Raw genomic sequence first — 18,089 nt, forward strand, 5'->3', positions numbered from 1 at the left:
AAAAGGTTCCCGACCCCTGCACAAGCCAGTGGACTTGGGCTTCAAGCCAGAGACCTTTGGGCTCAAGCCAGTGACCATGGGGGCATGTCTAAAATTACACACCCACGCCAGTGATCCCACACTCAATCTGGCAACCTTGGGGTTTCAAACCTGGGTCTTCTGCGTCCCAGTCTGGTGCTCTATCCACCGTGCCACTGCCTGGTCAGTCAAGTATTTAGTTATTTATTAGAGATTTTTAAGAAAAATTTTAATCATTTATCAACATCTAAAGTAACATTTAAATTTATATAATCATCTATATATATAAGTTTTCCACACCAACATTATCTTTACATTTACTTTCACAATGTGCCATTTGAGGGAGAGATTCAATCTAGTCATTTTTTGCATATTTAGCACCAAATAGAAACTGAAATATACAATAGCTTTTTAGTAAGCTGAACTGAATCATTTAGAGCTAGATATTAAATTGAGATTGAGAAATTGTTTTGAAGTGACTATTAAAACACAAATGAATATTAAAAATCAAAGAGCTTGTTGCCTGACCAGGTGGTGGTACAGTGGATAAAGCATCGGACTGGGACACTAAGGACCCAGGTTTGAACCCCGAGATTGCTGGCTGAAGTGTGGGCTCATCCGACTTGAGTGTGGGCTCACCAGCTTGAGCACAGGGTCAACAGCTTGAGTGTGGGATCATAGACATGACCTCATGGTCACTGGCTTGAGCCCAAAGGTCGCTGGCTTGAAGCCCAAGGTTGCTGGCTTGAACCTTAAGGTCACTGGCTTGAGCAAAGAGTCACTGGCTCAGCTGGAACCCCCTGATCAAAGCATGTATGAGGAAGCAGTCAATGAACTAAAAGTGCTGCAACTATGAGTTGATGCTTCTCATCTCCCTCCCTTCAGGTTCAGCTGTCCCTGTCTGTCCCCCTCTTTCTCTTTCCCCCTAAAATAATAAACAAAAATATTGAGATTGCAGATTTACTTTATATCATTTATTCCATACTAATTTTTAGATTCTCACATTATTAATTTAAAGCTTCATATGCATATTTCAAAGGATTTCTGGGAACAATATTAATTTTTGCCTTGTATTTTTATTTCTTTCAAATTTTATTAATAGGTTGGTAAGAATTTTACATTTGGGGAAATTAGATGACATCTGGAAAAAAAAGGTGCTTAAAATTTTATAAAAGTACTGACCTTATTATCTGTTTCACAATGAACAAGTGCTTCTCTATAAAACTTAATTGCTTTTTCATAGTCTCTCTGAGCAACAGAATGTTTTGCCATCTCTGCACATATTTCAGCTGCTAACTGTTTCTGCGCAGGAACTGCATCTGGTTGTTCCATCTGAACACGTTTAAGTACCCGAGCTTGTAATTCTCGAGCCTAGAAAAAAAATGAGGATAAAGGGAATTTTTTTATTTAAAAAAATTTTTTTTGTATTTTTTCCGAAGTTAGAAGCAGGGAGGCACTCAGACAGGCTCCAGCATGCGCCTGACCTGGATCCACTGGGCACGCCCACCAGGGGGTGATGCTCTGCCCATCTGGGGCGTTGCACCTTTGTAGCTGGAGCCATTCTAGCGCCTGAGGTAGAGGCCATAGAGCCATCCTCAGCGATCAGGCTCCAGTGGAGCCTTGGCTGCGGGAGGGGAGAGATAGAGAGGAAGGAGAGGGGGAAGAGTGGAGAAGCAGATGGGTACTTCTCCTGTGTGCCCTGACCGGGAATTGAACCCGGGACTTCCACATGCTGGGCCGATGCTCTACCATTGAGCAAACAGGCCAGGGCGGATGAAGAGAATTAAAAAAAAAAAAAGAAATAGAAATTAAACAATCTTCAATAATGAACACATAGCATAACTTTTATAGACGATATATTTAAGCATTACTAGCCCTTGAGCTAACAAAGCCTGATTCAAAGAAAACATCTTAACTGAGGTCTTGAACATCCACTTGTTTGCAAATGAGCCAGCATGCCTATACTTTGCAACAGAAGTACTAAAAATTATTGAGTCTTTCCCCACTATATGGATATTGTACAAAAAGCTCACTAAGGAGGCAATGCAACCATAAAACAAATATTTGAAAAAATGTTGTTCCACTTTTGGGAAGCTATTGAGAAAAAATTACTTAGAAAAAATATTGTTATAAAGAAAAAACATTGTTTTTTATTGTAAAAATAAGAAACAACAAAACAAAAAAAATCTGGAAACAACTCAAATGTCTAGTAATGGAAAATGGTTAACCAATTGGTGTGTGTGTGTGTGTGTGTGTGTGTGTGTGTGTGTGTGTGATCCTACATAATGCACAGACACCTGGAAAGAAGGTAGGGAGGTCCCTCAGGGTAAGAATATAGAGAAGGTTGCTAAATCAGAAGAACATAAGCCTTTCCACCCACACATCTGTTTTCTATCACATTGAGATCTTCCTTTAATAAGTGACAAAGGACTCTATGCTTTAAGCCTGCACAGTAAAATTTTACTTTGAGCTAATCATTCACTAATGGATTCAGTAACAAACAGTAAATGTTCACCATCTGCCACACATTATGCTAAACACAGGGAGCCCTTTTTGAGACCCCTGTCAAAATGTTGGTTAATGACTGATATTTAATGAAGATGGTCTAAAACTAAGAATTTTTTGGAATCACATATTATAATATTAATTTAGGGCATCGTAATAAGCATTCTTCTAGAAATGAGAAAGATTAGAAAATATTAGTGTATACAGCACATGGTGCATACTGTTTTATGAAATTTTATTTTGGTTCTATTACTATGCTTATAAAGTATAGAGGTATATATATATACACACACACACACAGAGGTATATTTGATGCTTTATATATGCACGCATATATCTGTGTGCATGGTTTTGCATGCACTCGCACACATTCAAAGTCAAAAAACTCTAAAACAACTGGTCTAGGTAGGGTAATTGTATTTCTCGACCTGGCCATTCCCTTTTAGACCTGTTGTGCCAAGTTAATTATTAATTCTTCCTTCTTTTACTCCTGTAAGTATTCTGGCTTGAATGATAAATTAAATAGTAAACCTAGACCTAAAAGATGTACAATTCTTTCTCTAAATAATCTGAGTTTTATCTCTGCATCAAATAAATCTCCATAGAGTCAAATATGTGGGTTTCATTAGCTTAAATTCCTAGAGAAACACATTAGTAACTTAGGTTTAGTGATGTTTTACAACTTTCTTAAAGGTAAATAAACAAGGGCAATTGCTTGAAATTGCTTGAGTAAAAGATTTTTGCATTTTCTTTTAAAGATATTTCATAAAAGAATAATCAATTTGTCTACGGCCATACCACCCTGAACGCGCCCGATCTCGTCTGATCTCGGAAGCTAAGCAGGGTCGGGCCTGGTTAGTACTTGGATGGGAGAATAATCAATTTATGTAAGTATATACAATAATCATTAAGAATCATTTTCATTTTTAAAAATTTATTTTTTAATTTATTTTGTTGACATGGTTTCAAGTATCACACTCAAAACACCATCTACACCCCGCATTGTACCCCTCTCATGCTCCGTGGAAAGTCTCTTCCCCCCATTTCCCTTCCTTGGGCCCCCTTCTCCTATCTCTACTTCTCCTTTTCCTCTGGCTATTGCTACAAGAACCATTTTCATACAGAATAAAATGTTTTGAAGAATTGATAGCATTCCCTATGTTTGTTTCCAGAAAGATTAGACCTAAATTTAATTATGGGTTAAAATACCTATATTAACCATGATTATCAATGCATTTGCTTTTCCCTCCCCCTTCCTATTTTAAAATATATATTTTTGTAAATTCTGTAAAGCCTTTGGGGAGAATGAAGCATACATACACACACACACACGTCATTAACTTCTAAATTTTCCCTTTCTATTTGAATAGCCTTATTATATACATAGCTTACTAAAGACTATATCCAAATAAAATATACTAATAAACAAAACTATCACTTTACTGTTTACATGGTGAGGCTGGAGCTATATAGACACGCTGGAAAAATCTACATAAATGAAGTGAAAGAACCAAAAACAAATAGTCAGCGCTTATCAATTAAAACTTCATAAAGTTATAAAATTGTTAAGTATTCTATGGCACACAGATTCTTTACTTATGATTTATTTAGACTTTTTTATTTTTGTGACAGAAACAGAGAGAGGGACAGACAGGGACAGACAGACAGACAGGGAGAGAGATGAGAAGCATCAATTCTCTGTTGTGACACCTTAGTTGTTCATTGATTGATTTCTCATATGTGCCTTGACCAGGGGCTACAGCAGACCGAGTGATCCCTTGCTCAAGCCAGTGACCTTGGGCTCAAGCCAGCGACCTAGGGCTTTAAGCCAGCGACCTTTAGGCTCAGATCAGCAACCATGGGGTCATGTCTGTGATCCCACACTTAAGCCAGCGACCCCACAATCAAGCCAGATGAGCCTGTGCTGAAGGTGGTAACCTTAGGTTTTCAAACATGGGTCCTCTGCATCCCAGTTCGACACTCTATCCACTGTACCACTGCCTAGTCAGGAATATTTAGATTTTTTTCATAGAAAAGATAACTTTCTAAAAAGTAACTTTTTCCTAAATTTTTTTGTGAAATTCAAGTATTAGAATAATCTATAATTTCATTTTAGTCATTCAACAAATATTTTAAGTATCTATCATGGTAGACTTTTTTTTTTTGAGAGAAAGAGAGGGACAGATGGGACAGACAGGAAGGGAGAGAGATGAGAAGCATCAATTTTTCATTGTGGCTCCTTAGTTGTTCATTGACTGCTTTCTGTAAGGCCACTGGCTGCTGCCTTTGAGACCATGCAGGCTCTCATTGGATTCGGGTATTTGGTAAAGAAACAGTGGAGACAAAAAATGGTGGGCCGTTCCGTTTATTAGAGTCTTGTACCGGTGGACAAGGAGGACGAGCAAACAGGCAGAGAAGACCACTGTCTTCTCATTTAGAGCTCCCAAAGCCCTGATGCATTCTCTGATTCCACAACCCAGAAAATCTTCTCCGGTTCCTCCTGGAATCAACACCCCCCCCCCCCCCCGCCTCAGTGGAACTCCCAAGGCCCCTCAACTCCTATTCCACAACAGCACTCCTTCTCTTCCTGCAAAACCAAGGCTGGGGGGAAAAAACCCTTCTCCAGAAAATACTAGCAATACAATGGCCCCTCCCAAGCAGAAAGATAACCCACAATTTGCAACCTGCCACTCTGAGGGTAAGCGCCTCAGACTTTCACAGACCACACGCACATGGCGCTGCCCAGGCTAATGCAAAATATAAAAGCAAGCAAACCTAAAAACACATTTTACAAACTTATTTGCCCAACAACCCCTCTGTAAAGCTAGTAGCCACGGCCACCATCATAGCCGCCTGGCTCATGCAGGTTCACATTTGATTAAGACAGACAGTAATAAAACAACGGAGCCAAGAACTGGTGGGCCATTAGCTTTAATCCTAGCTTGCACCCGGCGGGCAAGAAATACACACAGTGGGAAAACACTTCCCTTTCCATTCAGGGCTCCAAAAGCCACTGACTTATCCGAGTTTCCTAGAAGAAGCTTCCCTAGGAACATCTTAAAAGTGGCTTGATGTAACATTTCAGTAGACTAACATAAAAAGTGCTCCCTGCGAGTAACTCCCAAAAAAAAGGTGGTTTGAGGTGATAATCCTGTAGATTGACGCCTGTTAAAATGTAGGTTGACAAGATAACCTGGAGATGTTTTCTTTGAACATATGTACTCTGATTTATTAATGTCACCCCATTAAAATTAATAAAAAAAAAGGTTGATGTGCTAATTCTGTAGATTGACACCTGTTAGAAGGGGTTGGCCAGAAAAGGTACTAAAGCTAAGGGGCCCCCTGCTATGGTAGTAGCCCAGACTCCAACGTGAACATGGACTGTCTCTAGACTCCAAAGAGAACATGGACTGTCTCCACGCCACTCCAACCAAAGACAGACGAGAGGAGCACACTGACGGGGCCCCCTTAAGCTGTACCCAGGCATGCCTAAAGGATTTGTGAGTAATAAATTGCCTGTGTGATTCTTGCAACTTATTTGTTTGTCGGTCTCGTGTCTTTCCTCCGGTGGCAGTTAGTGTAGGTACTGATAAGTACAATCCTCATAGCCACCTCAAGAGTAGTCTCTAAGACAGGGGTCCCCAAACTTTTTACACAGGGGGCCAGTTCACTGTCCCTCAGACCATTGGAGGGCCGGACTATAAAAAAAACTATGAACAAATCCCTATGCACACTGCACGTATTTTATTTTAAAGTAAAAAAACAAAATGGGAACAAATATAACATTTAAAATAAAGAACAAGTAAATTTAAATCAACAAACTGACCTGTATTTCAATGGGAACTATGCTCCTCTCACTGACCACCAATGAAAGAGGTGTCCCTTCCGGAAGTGCGGTGGGAGCCGGATAAATGGCCTCAGGGGGCCGCATGTGGCCCGCGGGCCGTAGTTTGGGGACCCCTGCTCTAAGAGGTTGCTGGACCAGCTGATAAGCAGGAGTGTCCTACTGCATGGGGAAGTTGAATCAGGGATGCCTGATCGACGTAGAGCTTGGGCTCTACTGGGACATCACTATATATATGTGTGTGTGTGCATATGTGTGTGTTGTATAAATGTGTATGTATGTATTAACTTCTGTTAGCTAAAGCTTAAAACCAAAACACTTGATAGATTAGTTGCAAAGTGCAGAATACTCTGGGTACATGAAAATGAGGTCAAAAGATGGCAAGTAACATAGTATTCTGGAAAGCAAAAATAGTGAGATGCTCTATGTTCTACTTCACATTCAGAGAAGATGTGGGACAAATCAATGAACAAACTTGACTTAATCAACATGTGTTAAATTAAGCCCTCAGTAGTGCCAGATACACTTATTTCAAATCCACATGGAAGCTTTACCAGAATTGATTGTAGTGTGGGGCATAAAGCAAGCTTTATCAGATTTCAAGAGATCAAATCATTTAAAGTATATCCTTGACCACAGTGGAATTAAACTAGAAATCAGTATCAAAAAAAAAAAAAAAAAACCCAAGAAAATTGAAACTGCCTGGAAATGGAATATTATACTTTTAAATAACCCATGGGTCAAAGAAGCGATCAAAGTAAAAATGATGAAATATTATAAACTGAAAATAAATGTGTGGTTTGTAGCTAAAGCAGTGCTTAGAGAGAAATGTATCACCTTAAATGAATAAGAAAAGAACAAAATCTAACCCAGCATATGTTATTACCTAACATACTATTTCAATAGCCTAGAAAAAGACCAGCAAACCAAATCCAAAGAAAGTAGACAAAACTAATTAATAAGATAAATAGGAAATATTTAATGAAACAGAGAGGGAAAAGTTGGTCCTTTAAAATACACTGCTCACAAAAATTAGGGGATATTTTATCACTTTGTATTCATGTATAAAATATCCCCTAATTTTTGTGAGCAGTATATTATTTTTTTTTTGTTTGTTTGTTTTTTTTATTTTTAATGGGGTGACATCAGTAAATCAAGATACATATATTCAAAGATAACATGTCCAGATTATCTTGTCGTTCAATTATGTTGCATACCCATCACCCAAAGTCAGATTGTCCTCTGTCACCCTCTATCTAGTTCTCTTTGTGCCCCTCCCCCTCCCCCTTCCCTCTCCCTCTCCCCCCTCCCCCCGTAACCACCACACTCTTATCAATGTCTCTTGGTCTCACTTTTATGTCCCATCTACGTATGGAATAATGCAGTTCCTGTTTTTTTCTGATTTACTTATTTCACTCCGTATAATGTTGTCAAGATCCCACCATTTTGCTATAAATGATCCGATGTCATCATTTCTTATGGCTGAGTAGTATTCCATAGTGTATATGTGCCACATCTTCTTTATCCAGTCATCTATTGACGGGCTTTTTGGTTGTTTCCATGTCCTGGCCACTGTGAACAATGCTGCAATGAACATGGGGCTGCATGTGTCTTTACGAGTCAATGTTTCTGAGTTTTTGGGGTATATACCCAGTAGAGGGATTGCTGGGTCATAAGGTAGTTCTATTTTCAGTTTTTTGAGGAACCACCATACTTTCTTCCATAATGGTTGTACTACTTTACATTCCCACCAACAGTGGATGAGGGTTCCTTTTTCTCCACAACCTCTCCAGCATTTGCTATTACCTGTCTTGTTAATAATAGCTAATCTAACAGGTGTGAGGTGGTATCTCATTGCAGTTTTGATTTGCATTTCTCTAATAACTAAAGAAGATGAGCATCTTTTCATATATCTGTTGGCCATTTGTATTTCTTCCTGGAAGAAGTGTCTGTTCATATCCTCTTCCCATTTTTTTATTGGATTGTTTGTTTGTTGTTGAGTTTTATGAGTTCTTTGTATATTTTGGATATTAGGCCCTTATCTGAGCAGGTGTTTAAAAATATCATTTCCCAATTAGTTGGCTGTCTGTTTATCTTGTTATCAGTTTCTCTTGCTGAGCAAAAACTTCTTAGTCTGATGTAGTCCCATTCATTAATTTTTGCTTTCACTTCTCTTGCCTGTGGAGTCAAATTCATAAAATGCTCTTTAAAGCCCAGGTCCATGAGTTTGGTACCTATGTCTTCTTCTATGTACTTTATTGTTTCAGGTCTTATGTTTAGATCTTTGATCCATTTTGAGTTAATTTTAGTACAGGGGGACAAACTGTAGTCCAGCTTCATTCTTTTGCATGTGGCTTTCCAGTTTTCCCAGCACCATTTGTTGAAGAGGCTTTCTTTTCTCCATTGTGTGTTGTTGGCCCCTTTATCAAAAATTATTTGACTATATATATGTGGTTTTATTTCTGGGCTTTCTATTCTGTTCCATTGGTCTGAGTGTCTATTTTTTCTGCCAATACCATGCTGTTTTGATTGTCGTGGCCCTATAATAGAGTTTGAAGTCAGGTATTGTAATGCCCCCAGCTTCATTCCTTTTCTTTAGGATGAGCAGTATATTATAATAATCAACCTCTGCCATAACTGACCATTAATAATCAATGGAATAAAAAATTACCAATATCAGGACTCTAAAAGAGGATATTTCTACAGCATTTCCAAACATTCAAAAGATAAGATATAATCAACAAATATGTCAATAAATTTGGCAATTTAATTAAAAAATTACTTTAAATATATAGCCATCCAAATTTTAAAATAATCAGTCTGAGATCTATTACAGATGTCAAATCCATTAATAAAAATCTCCCATCAAGGAAGCATCGAGTCCCAACAGTTTTAATATTGAATTATTCCACATGTTAAAAAAAATAGCATCAGTCAATAGAGTAATCTCTCTCATAACCACAGAGGCACAAATCTTGAACAAAATACGAGCTAATGCAGTATCATTAAATTCCAGCAATATTTTTTTCAAAAATTATAAAAAAGTGACATCTATGTCAGGACTATATAAAAGGAATTTAACACTGAAAATCAATCAGTTTAATAAACCATATTAACAGAAAAAAATAGGAGATATGTCACATAATCATCCTAATGCAAAAAGTAAATTAAAATAAAATATAATTTATCTAAAAATTGTTAGCAAACTAGCTTGACCAGGCAGTGAGCCAGTGACTGGAGCATCGACCTGGGATGCTGAGGACCCAGGTTCAAAACCCCTAGATTGCCAGCTTAAGCACGGGCTTATCAGGTTTGAGCATGGGCTCACCAGCTTGAGCGCAGGGTTGCCAGGCTGAGTGTGGTTGGAGCCGCCCCTGCCCCACCATCAAGGCACATATGAGAAAGCAATCAATGAACAACTAAGGTGTTGCAACAATCAGTTGATGCTTCTCATCTCTCTCCCTTCCTGCCTGTCTGTCCTTGTCTGTCCCCCTACTTCTCTCACCAAAATAAAAAAGTTATCAGCCAACTAAAAAATTAAGAAATCATCCAAAAACATCAGCTACTTAGGGAATAATTTAAAGGAAAAGTGTGTAAGAAAGACTCCTACAATGACAATCACAAAACACTAAAAGAAATTACAGAATATATAAATAAAGGAAGGAAAATAAAAGTTCAGTTGACCACCTAGGACACCAGTTATGTGATTTTACACAAGTTTTTAAACCAAGTTTCCTCAGCTGTAAAACAGGATGAAAAAGATCAACTTCTCTATTTGTTGTAATAATTAGAAATTATACTGGTATTTGACCAGTGTAATTGATAGGCATTCAATCATTTCTGTTTTGACTTATTTTCTTTACCTGGTGGGTCAAAAGATATTGTTTTACTCTTGATGTGTGGAAATTTCCCTCTGCACGCAGGTCTCACCCCACAACCACACTCATAACCAAATGCACTTACCTGCTGTAATGAAGTGACTGCATCACCAGGTCTCTCCATTTTACTATAAACTTTTGCTAGAAGAACTTGAGAACGTCCATCTTCCATTAGAGCTGACAGTTCACTTACTTTGAAAGAATTGAATACATTGGGGGAAAACATTAATTTAAGTAAATGTTCACATCTTCAATCAGTTTTAAAACTGATCTTTAGAAAGAATGATTTTCAAAAATAGTAAATAACGTTAAATTTTTTTCAGTCATTTAAATGAAGAATGGCCAAATTAAAAAAAAGGGATAAAAACTAGCTAGAAGAAAAGTTAAAAAACTGGATAACTAGAAGTTCTCCTTAAGACATATATTTAAAATAACAATGTAACAACTCAGCTAATAATTTCAATTTTCATTAATTATATAAAAATTTCTCTTTACTGACATCATTAAAAGATTGAATAGTTGCTATAGGCAATGAAGAAATAACAGCTGCTTTTAAATACAGGTATTTGATAAGCAGTAAAGCATAGTCATTAAGAATACTGACTTTGATGACAATCAGTCTAGTTTCAAACTTAGGCTTCATTACTTACTAGCTATTTAACCTTAAACAAGGTTCTTAACCACTGTGTGCCTCTTCCATCTGTGAAGACGGGAAATAATAGCACCTACCTGTCTTATAGAGTTGTCATAAAGTCTTTAAAGTTAGTAAGTATGAAATCACATATGCAAAGCAATTAAAATAAAGTCTGGTATGTGGTAAGTGCAATTTATGTATTTGCTTTTTACTTTGTGATCTAAGAGCAATAAAAGAACTCTAGATAATTAACAGAAATGTTTAATCCACCATTTATCAAGTGCATGCTCTATGCTGCAATCTGTTTGAAGTAGTTCATATATATATATATTTGTGTGTGTGTGTGTGTGTGTGTGTGTGTGTGTGAGAGAGAGAGAGAGAGAGAGACAGACAGACAGACAGGAAGGGAGATGAGAAGCACCAACTCCTAGTTGCGGCACTTTAGTTGTTCATTGATTGCTTTCTCATATGTGCCTTGACAGGAGGATTCTAGCCGAGCTAGTGACCCCTTACTCAAGCCAGAGACCTTTGGGCTCAAGCCAGCGACCATAGGGTCATGTCTATGATCCCATGCTCAAACTAGTGATCTCGGGATTTTGAACCATTGTCTTCAGCATTCCAGGCCAACGGTCTATCCACTGAGCACCATCTGGTCTGTGGTTTATATATTAATAAATTAATTATTTTAAATCTCAACCTGAGAGGCAGGTTTTGCTCTAAAAGCTCTGGGGACACAAGAAACAAGGAGGCTGTAACCTGCTGAGAAAGGTCAAAGGAGCTACAGCATGCTCATGTGAAGGGCCTCACAAGCCACTGTGAAGTCTTTGGTTTAACTCTGAGGGAAATGGAACACCCAGGGAGCTTGAAAAGACATAATCAGACTTACATGGTTTAAAAGGCTTAACGGTGCTGCTAGGCTGAAAAAGGCTGTAGCAGCAGGTATAGGGGGTGAGTATGAAAACAGGGAGACCAGCTGGGAGGTTTCTGTCCTAATGCACTTAAGGAATGATGGTGGCTTGGACAAGGGTAAAAGCAATGGAAACAGTGAGACACAGTAAGAATCAGAATATATTTGGAAAGTAGAGTTGTGAAGGTTTCCTACTGGCAAGAAGGGTGAAAGCAAGAATTCTAGTTCTTAGCAACTCCAATGAAGGATGAAGTTATGGAGAGGAAGACTGCATGTAGAACACATGTGAGGAAGCAGATGAGGAATTTGGTTTCAGACATGCTAACATTCAGATGTCTATTAGAATGCAAGTACTGCTATTTATCAGCTAGGTGAAATTGGGTAGGTACATCAACAAAACTGAGTCTTAGCTTGCTAACTTAAAAAAGGGGAAAATTATATTTGCAACAAAAACCAATATAAGCCTAAATGAAATAAAATATAGTGAAACACACACAAAGGCATTTACATTACACAATAAGGTATGTTCAGCAAATACTTATTATTTATATTACTTAAGTGTAATATACTTACTCCTGTGAAAATAAAACATGCTACTTGACTCTCTCTTCCCCTACAATCTTTACAAAAACCCTCTGTAGTGTTTTAAGCAGGGTCTGAAAAACCGATGCAAATATTTTTATGGCACTAATGACACTTTATATAAGTGCATTCAAAATTAGAATTTGAGCACCAACTTCATCAAAGCTAAATTAAAAGACCAATTTGGAAATGTTAGAAAACTTAAAGAGGGCTTGCCATATCATGTATCCAAACATATTTTATTTTACTTTTTATTTTTTTAGCAAGAGAGAGAGAGAGACAGAAAGTAGAAGAGATAAGCATCAACTCGTATTTGTGGCACTTGAGTTGTTCACTGATTGCTTCTCATATATGCCTTGACTGGGGGAGGGGCTTCAGCTGAGCCAGTGACCCCTGACATAAGCCAACAACCTTGGGCTCAAGCCAGTGACTCTGGGCTCAAGCCAGCGACCATGGAGTTATGTCTACGATTCTAAACTGAAGCCAGGAACCCTGTGATCAAGCCAGTTAGCCTACACTCAAGCCAGATAAACCCGTGCTCAAGCCAGTGACAGAGTTTTTGAACCTAGGTCCTCAGTGTTCCAGGTTGGCCCTCTATCCACTGCACCACCACCTGGTCAGGCCAAACATATTTTTAAGCTACAGTGAACACGGTATTTATTGGCAAAAGGAAGAAAATAACTGAGTGTAACAAAGCAGAGAGTCTAAGAATCAGTCATATATAAAAATAATTTATTGTATGATAAAGATAGTATTTCAATAACGCACTGAATTGGTTATCTATATGGGAAACTATATAGTTTATAAGAATTGTTATATAGATTCAAGTTCTCCATTATAAATATTAAAAATACAGCAATTCCAGAAAAATATAAGGAAATATTTTTTATAATGTTAGGATCAGGTAAGCTTTCTGAGCAAGGAATTCAAAAGTCAAAAACAAGAAAAGACTGGCAGATATTATATATAGTTAAATATTCTATTTGACGAAGGAAATGAGAAATGTGGTAAAGAAATGACAGCATGGAAGAAAATACTGGCAACATGAATAATAGGTGATAGATCAATAAATAATAGGTAAAGATTAAAGACAAAGGATATGACCTAAAAATTTCTAGAAATATGATCTATACACATAAAAATGATGCCTAAACTTATCAGTAAACAAAAGTGCAAGTTTAAGTTTTCTTCTATAATTCTACATTATGTTGTGACAATTATAGCCTTTAGAAAGAACAATGCAGCAAGATTCAATTCTAGGAAGTACAGTGGTATAAAAATAAGAACTCTGTCTCAGTATTGTTTCCAACTTTTTAGCAATTTCAATGTCTACGAACAGTCAACTCACCAAATAAATTATGATGTTGATGTACAATAAAATACCTATGCCAAAAAAAGAAAAGAGCTGATATTTGCCAATGTGGATAGAAGCTATTAAATGAAAAGTGCAAGCCACAGACTGTAGGTGTAATATGATCTCATTTTGGTAGGAAAAAGGTGGTATGTGTTATTGTGTGAGAGAGGCAGGGAGACATAGGAGCAGGGAGACTGATCAGAATGATACACAAGTTATTAAACGTGGTTTTCTCTGGAGGGGGGGAGGACACAATTTTCATTCCCTTCTTTACTCTTTCAATTCTGGCAATGAGCAAACACTAGATTTTAGTAAAAATAAAGATCTTTAAAAAGTAAATATGTATAAACTTGTAAGAAGGCGATTTGACAGTATCCAATTAAATATTTTAAAGGAAATAGCTTTGAATTTCATCACCCTCATCATCCTTTTTTTAAAAAAATGTTTATTTTATTGATTTAGAAAGCAAGGAAGAGAGGAAGAGAGAGAGAGAGAAAGAGAGACAAGAACAGCAATCTGTTCCTGTATGTGCCCTGATTGGGGATTGAACCTGCAACCTCTGTACTTCAGGGCAATGTTCTAATCAACTGAGCCATCTGGTCAGAGCTCCAATTAAATTTCAAATGCATATACCCTTTGACTTAGTATCTTGCTCTTTATAAGCAAGTGTACATCGACAAATGAGATCTAAGGACTCTCACTGTAACATAAATTATAATATCAAAGAACTGAAAAATTAATATGCAATAATTGGGGGAAAGTTAAATAATTTGTGGATTCATATAATATGATGTCAGTAGTAGAGAAAATGATATAAATGTGCTAACATCAAACTCTATGACATATTGTATTGAAAATTGCAGAATAAGAACAATATATTTTGAAAAGGAAAATTATGCATATTACAGTTATATATTTACATAAAGATAAAATATATATTAAAACACAAAAATGGTTACTTGTAGGGAGGTAGTCTGGGAACAGGGCAAGTCGAGTTCACTTTAGAAAACGGAACCTTACACATTATTTTTTTTATAGTGAATATTTTTAAAAAGCTTATAAAAATATTTACTTATTTAAACACCAGAGATAGTTGCAATTAAAAACGAAACAAACGTCCCTTTACATCATTTTGGAAAGTAAAATATCTTTCTATAACACAGTTAACTGTTTCATAAATCTGTTAATAGATTTTTCAAGTATTTTATTTTAGTAGAGCGACATTCTGATCAATGAAATAACTAACTTCACATATAAAATTCTGGGACTACAAACACACACTCCTATAATATAAAAATAAAATAAATTAGGTATATCAGGTAAACCTTTTTTCAAATCAGGAAGACTTCATACCAGGTTCATGAGCCAGCGCATGTTGAAGAACTTTTTCTGCTTTGTCATAATATTTCATTTTTAATAAAAGCTCAGCCAGGTCATAGCAAAGGTAATTTTGTCCACTTTTCAGTGCGGCTTCATAGTAAATGACTGCCTAAACACAATTCATTTTAGTTTGGGAAAGAAGGCAATGAGAATAGCATTCAAGCATAGTTTACACACAGATTTAAAACATATAAATAATTAAAAAAACCAAGACGTTTAATCATGTACCTGTACTATCAGTTAAGTATGCCATTTTCTCTTTCTTTCTTCCTTTCCCTCTCCCCTCCTCTCTCCTCCCCTCCCTCTCCCTCCCTTCCTTTCCCCTCCCCTTCTTCCTCCCTCCCCCCTCTCCCTCTCCCTCTCTTCTTTTCATGACAGAGACAGAGAGAGGGACAGATAGGGATAGACAGGAAAGGAATGAAAAGCATCAATTCTTCATTGTGGCACCTTAGTTGTTCATTGATTGCTTTCTCACATGTGCCTATGGGGGGGCGGGGGGGGGGCAGAGGAGCTACAGCAGAGAGTAAAGTAACCTCTTGCTTACGCCAGTGACCTTGGGCTCAAGCCAGCAACCTTGGACTTCAACCGAGTGACATCTGGGCTCAAGCAAGCGACCTTGGGCTTCAAGCCAGTGACCATGAGGTCATGTCTATGAGCCCATGCTCAAGCCGGATGAGCCCGCACTCAAGCTGGCAACCTCGGGGTTTTGAACCTGGGTCCTCTGTTTCCCAGTCCAATGCTTTATCTACTGAGCCACTGCCTGGTCAGGCTAAGTATGCCATTTTCCTTAGAGAATCAAGCATCACACAAGGCAACAAGCATTTCTGAATTAGTGGCTAAAAAAAAGTGCTTGGTGGAATTCTTCTTACTGGTTTTATTCAAAAACCAGTAAACTTTACTGAATGCAAATACTTTGCTAGCTCTTGTATCTATGTTCAACTGTTGCCAGGAATAGAGAAAATATATAACAACTAAAGAATCAATTTCTTCTAGAAAAGAAAAACTAACCCTGAAAACACATGCTTACCAAAATTCATTTAACAGAAAGAACATCTACTATGCTGTGTCATATAATGAAAGACACGTTAACAATAGCAAGTTTATACTAACTGATTTAAGAATAAATATTTAGGCGCAAGATGAAGCCTGGGGTAAAGTTTAGTTCAGTCTTTGCAAAATACAGTGAACAAGCCATGTGAGGTATGAGAAAGCCTTTAGCACAAATTTCAGTTTATAACCAGCAAGATACAAACAGTACTTGCTCAAAGTCACTTATAGAGTAGAGTTTGAAAAGTGTGATCTAATAGATTTATTTTAAATTACAAAGTACTAACCTTTGAATAGTTATGAGTTTTCACAAGTGCTTTCCCAATTTTGCTTGCCAGTGTTCCATCTTTTGGGTTTTGATTTAATGCTTGCTCATATGCTACTATAGCTTCTTCGGGCTAATGACAGATACAAAAAAATAGGCAATAAACAAACAGCTTGGTTGATTCCACTAATGGTAACATTTATATAATTAAGTTCTTCATTTGGAATATGTAATAAGATTAATAAAGCACATATTTAAGTATAGTAACCTTAATTAATTTCAGAGATGATAGTCACTGGCATAGGTATAACCAATCAGTATAACCCTGCCTATGTTAACTGTTCCCTGTCTTCATAAATAATAATGTGAGAACTAAAAGATGGCTTCTTAAAGTCATTTAAAAAATGACTGGCAGTCACTATAAGCCAGATAAAGAGTCAGAGGACTGCTTTGAAGAAAACACCATCATAATAGCCAACAGTTCTCTTCATCCTTCTGTTTAAAGGAGACTCTGACCTTACTTCTGATATCATCTCTATTATACTGATAGTATTGAATCATTGGGTCTCAATTTGAAAAATGAAGTTTTTTTTATTGTAATAGTTTTCCCTTTTCATTGTGATTACAAAATCTTTAAATATTAAGTAAACATTATTTAAAAAAACCAAATTCCGCCCTGGCCGGTTGGCTCAGTGGTAGAGCGTCGGCCTGGCGTGCGGGGGACCCGGGTTCGTTTCCCAGCCGGGACACATAGGAGAGGCGCCCATTTGCTTCTCCACCCCCACCCTCCTCCTTCCTCTCTGTCTCTCTCTTCCCCTCCCGCAGCCAAGGCTCCATTGGAGCAAAGATGGCCCGGGCGCTGGGGATGGCTCTGTGGCCTCTGCCCCAGGCGCTGGAGTGGCTCTGGGCGCGGCAGAGCGACGCCCCGGAGGGGCAGAGCATCGCCCCCTGGTGGGCAGAGCATCGCCCCTGGTGGGCGTGCCGGGTGGATCCCGGTCGGGCGCATGCGGGAGTCTATCTGACTGTCTCTCCCCGTTTCCAGCTTAAAAAAAAAAAAAAAAAAATATATATATATATATATATATATATATATATAAACCAAATTCCTTTTAGCAGAATGTTATAGTAATCATACAAAATTTTTTTAAATCTAAGTTCAGTAGCATCAGAATATTTACCTCTTGAATATTCATATATGCATCTCCAAGGAGAAGAAAAGAATGCATACTGGGCATTCTTTCAGCAATTTCTCTGGAAATCAGACCAACTTTGTTTAGTATAGTGAACACAAATATCTCCTTCTAAACCTGCGGAAGGTAAGCTCATTTATTTCAATTAACCAACAGCCTTCAGAATACCTTCTACATATCCACCAGTGTAATATTGTGAAGAAAAAACAAACAAAAAATGCTTATACCCACATGAAGACTGCTTATGCTAGATCAATCATTTTTTTCATTCAATCTTCGCATTTTCTGAAATATGAGAAATGAGTACAGGGGGATAAATTCTATCCAGGAATATATCTTCTGTTCTGTTTCATTTTAAAATGACATGGGAGTAAAAGTACCAAAAAATGATGCAGGGACACGGGCGGCAGGGACGACTTACTGTCCTATGTGTCGGGAACTCTGATATTCATGGCATTAATCATGTGCTGAAATGAGTCACCTTA

The 18,089-nt window shown here is 37.5% G+C and overlaps 1 protein-coding gene across 2 annotated transcripts in view; it reads right to left on the reverse strand.

Moving 5' to 3' along the window:
* TTC21B (tetratricopeptide repeat domain 21B) overlaps positions 1-18,089 on the reverse strand; it is an 86,752-nt gene that overhangs the window by 25,408 nt on the left and 43,255 nt on the right. For both annotated transcript variants that reach the window (XM_066345593.1, XM_066345595.1), the window contains 5 exons: positions 17,593-17,665; positions 16,437-16,547; positions 15,076-15,211; positions 10,331-10,437; positions 1,201-1,389 (listed from right to left, as the gene is read on the reverse strand). In XM_066345593.1, the coding sequence (XP_066201690.1) occupies positions 1,201-1,389; positions 10,331-10,437; positions 15,076-15,211; positions 16,437-16,547; positions 17,593-17,665 (616 nt within the window). The remainder of the gene's footprint in view (positions 1-1,200; positions 1,390-10,330; positions 10,438-15,075; positions 15,212-16,436; positions 16,548-17,592; positions 17,666-18,089) is intronic.

The sequence above is a fragment of the Saccopteryx leptura genome, chromosome 7 (assembly GCF_036850995.1).
Source record: "Saccopteryx leptura isolate mSacLep1 chromosome 7, mSacLep1_pri_phased_curated, whole genome shotgun sequence".
Classification (NCBI taxonomy): Eukaryota; Metazoa; Chordata; class Mammalia; order Chiroptera; family Emballonuridae; genus Saccopteryx; species Saccopteryx leptura.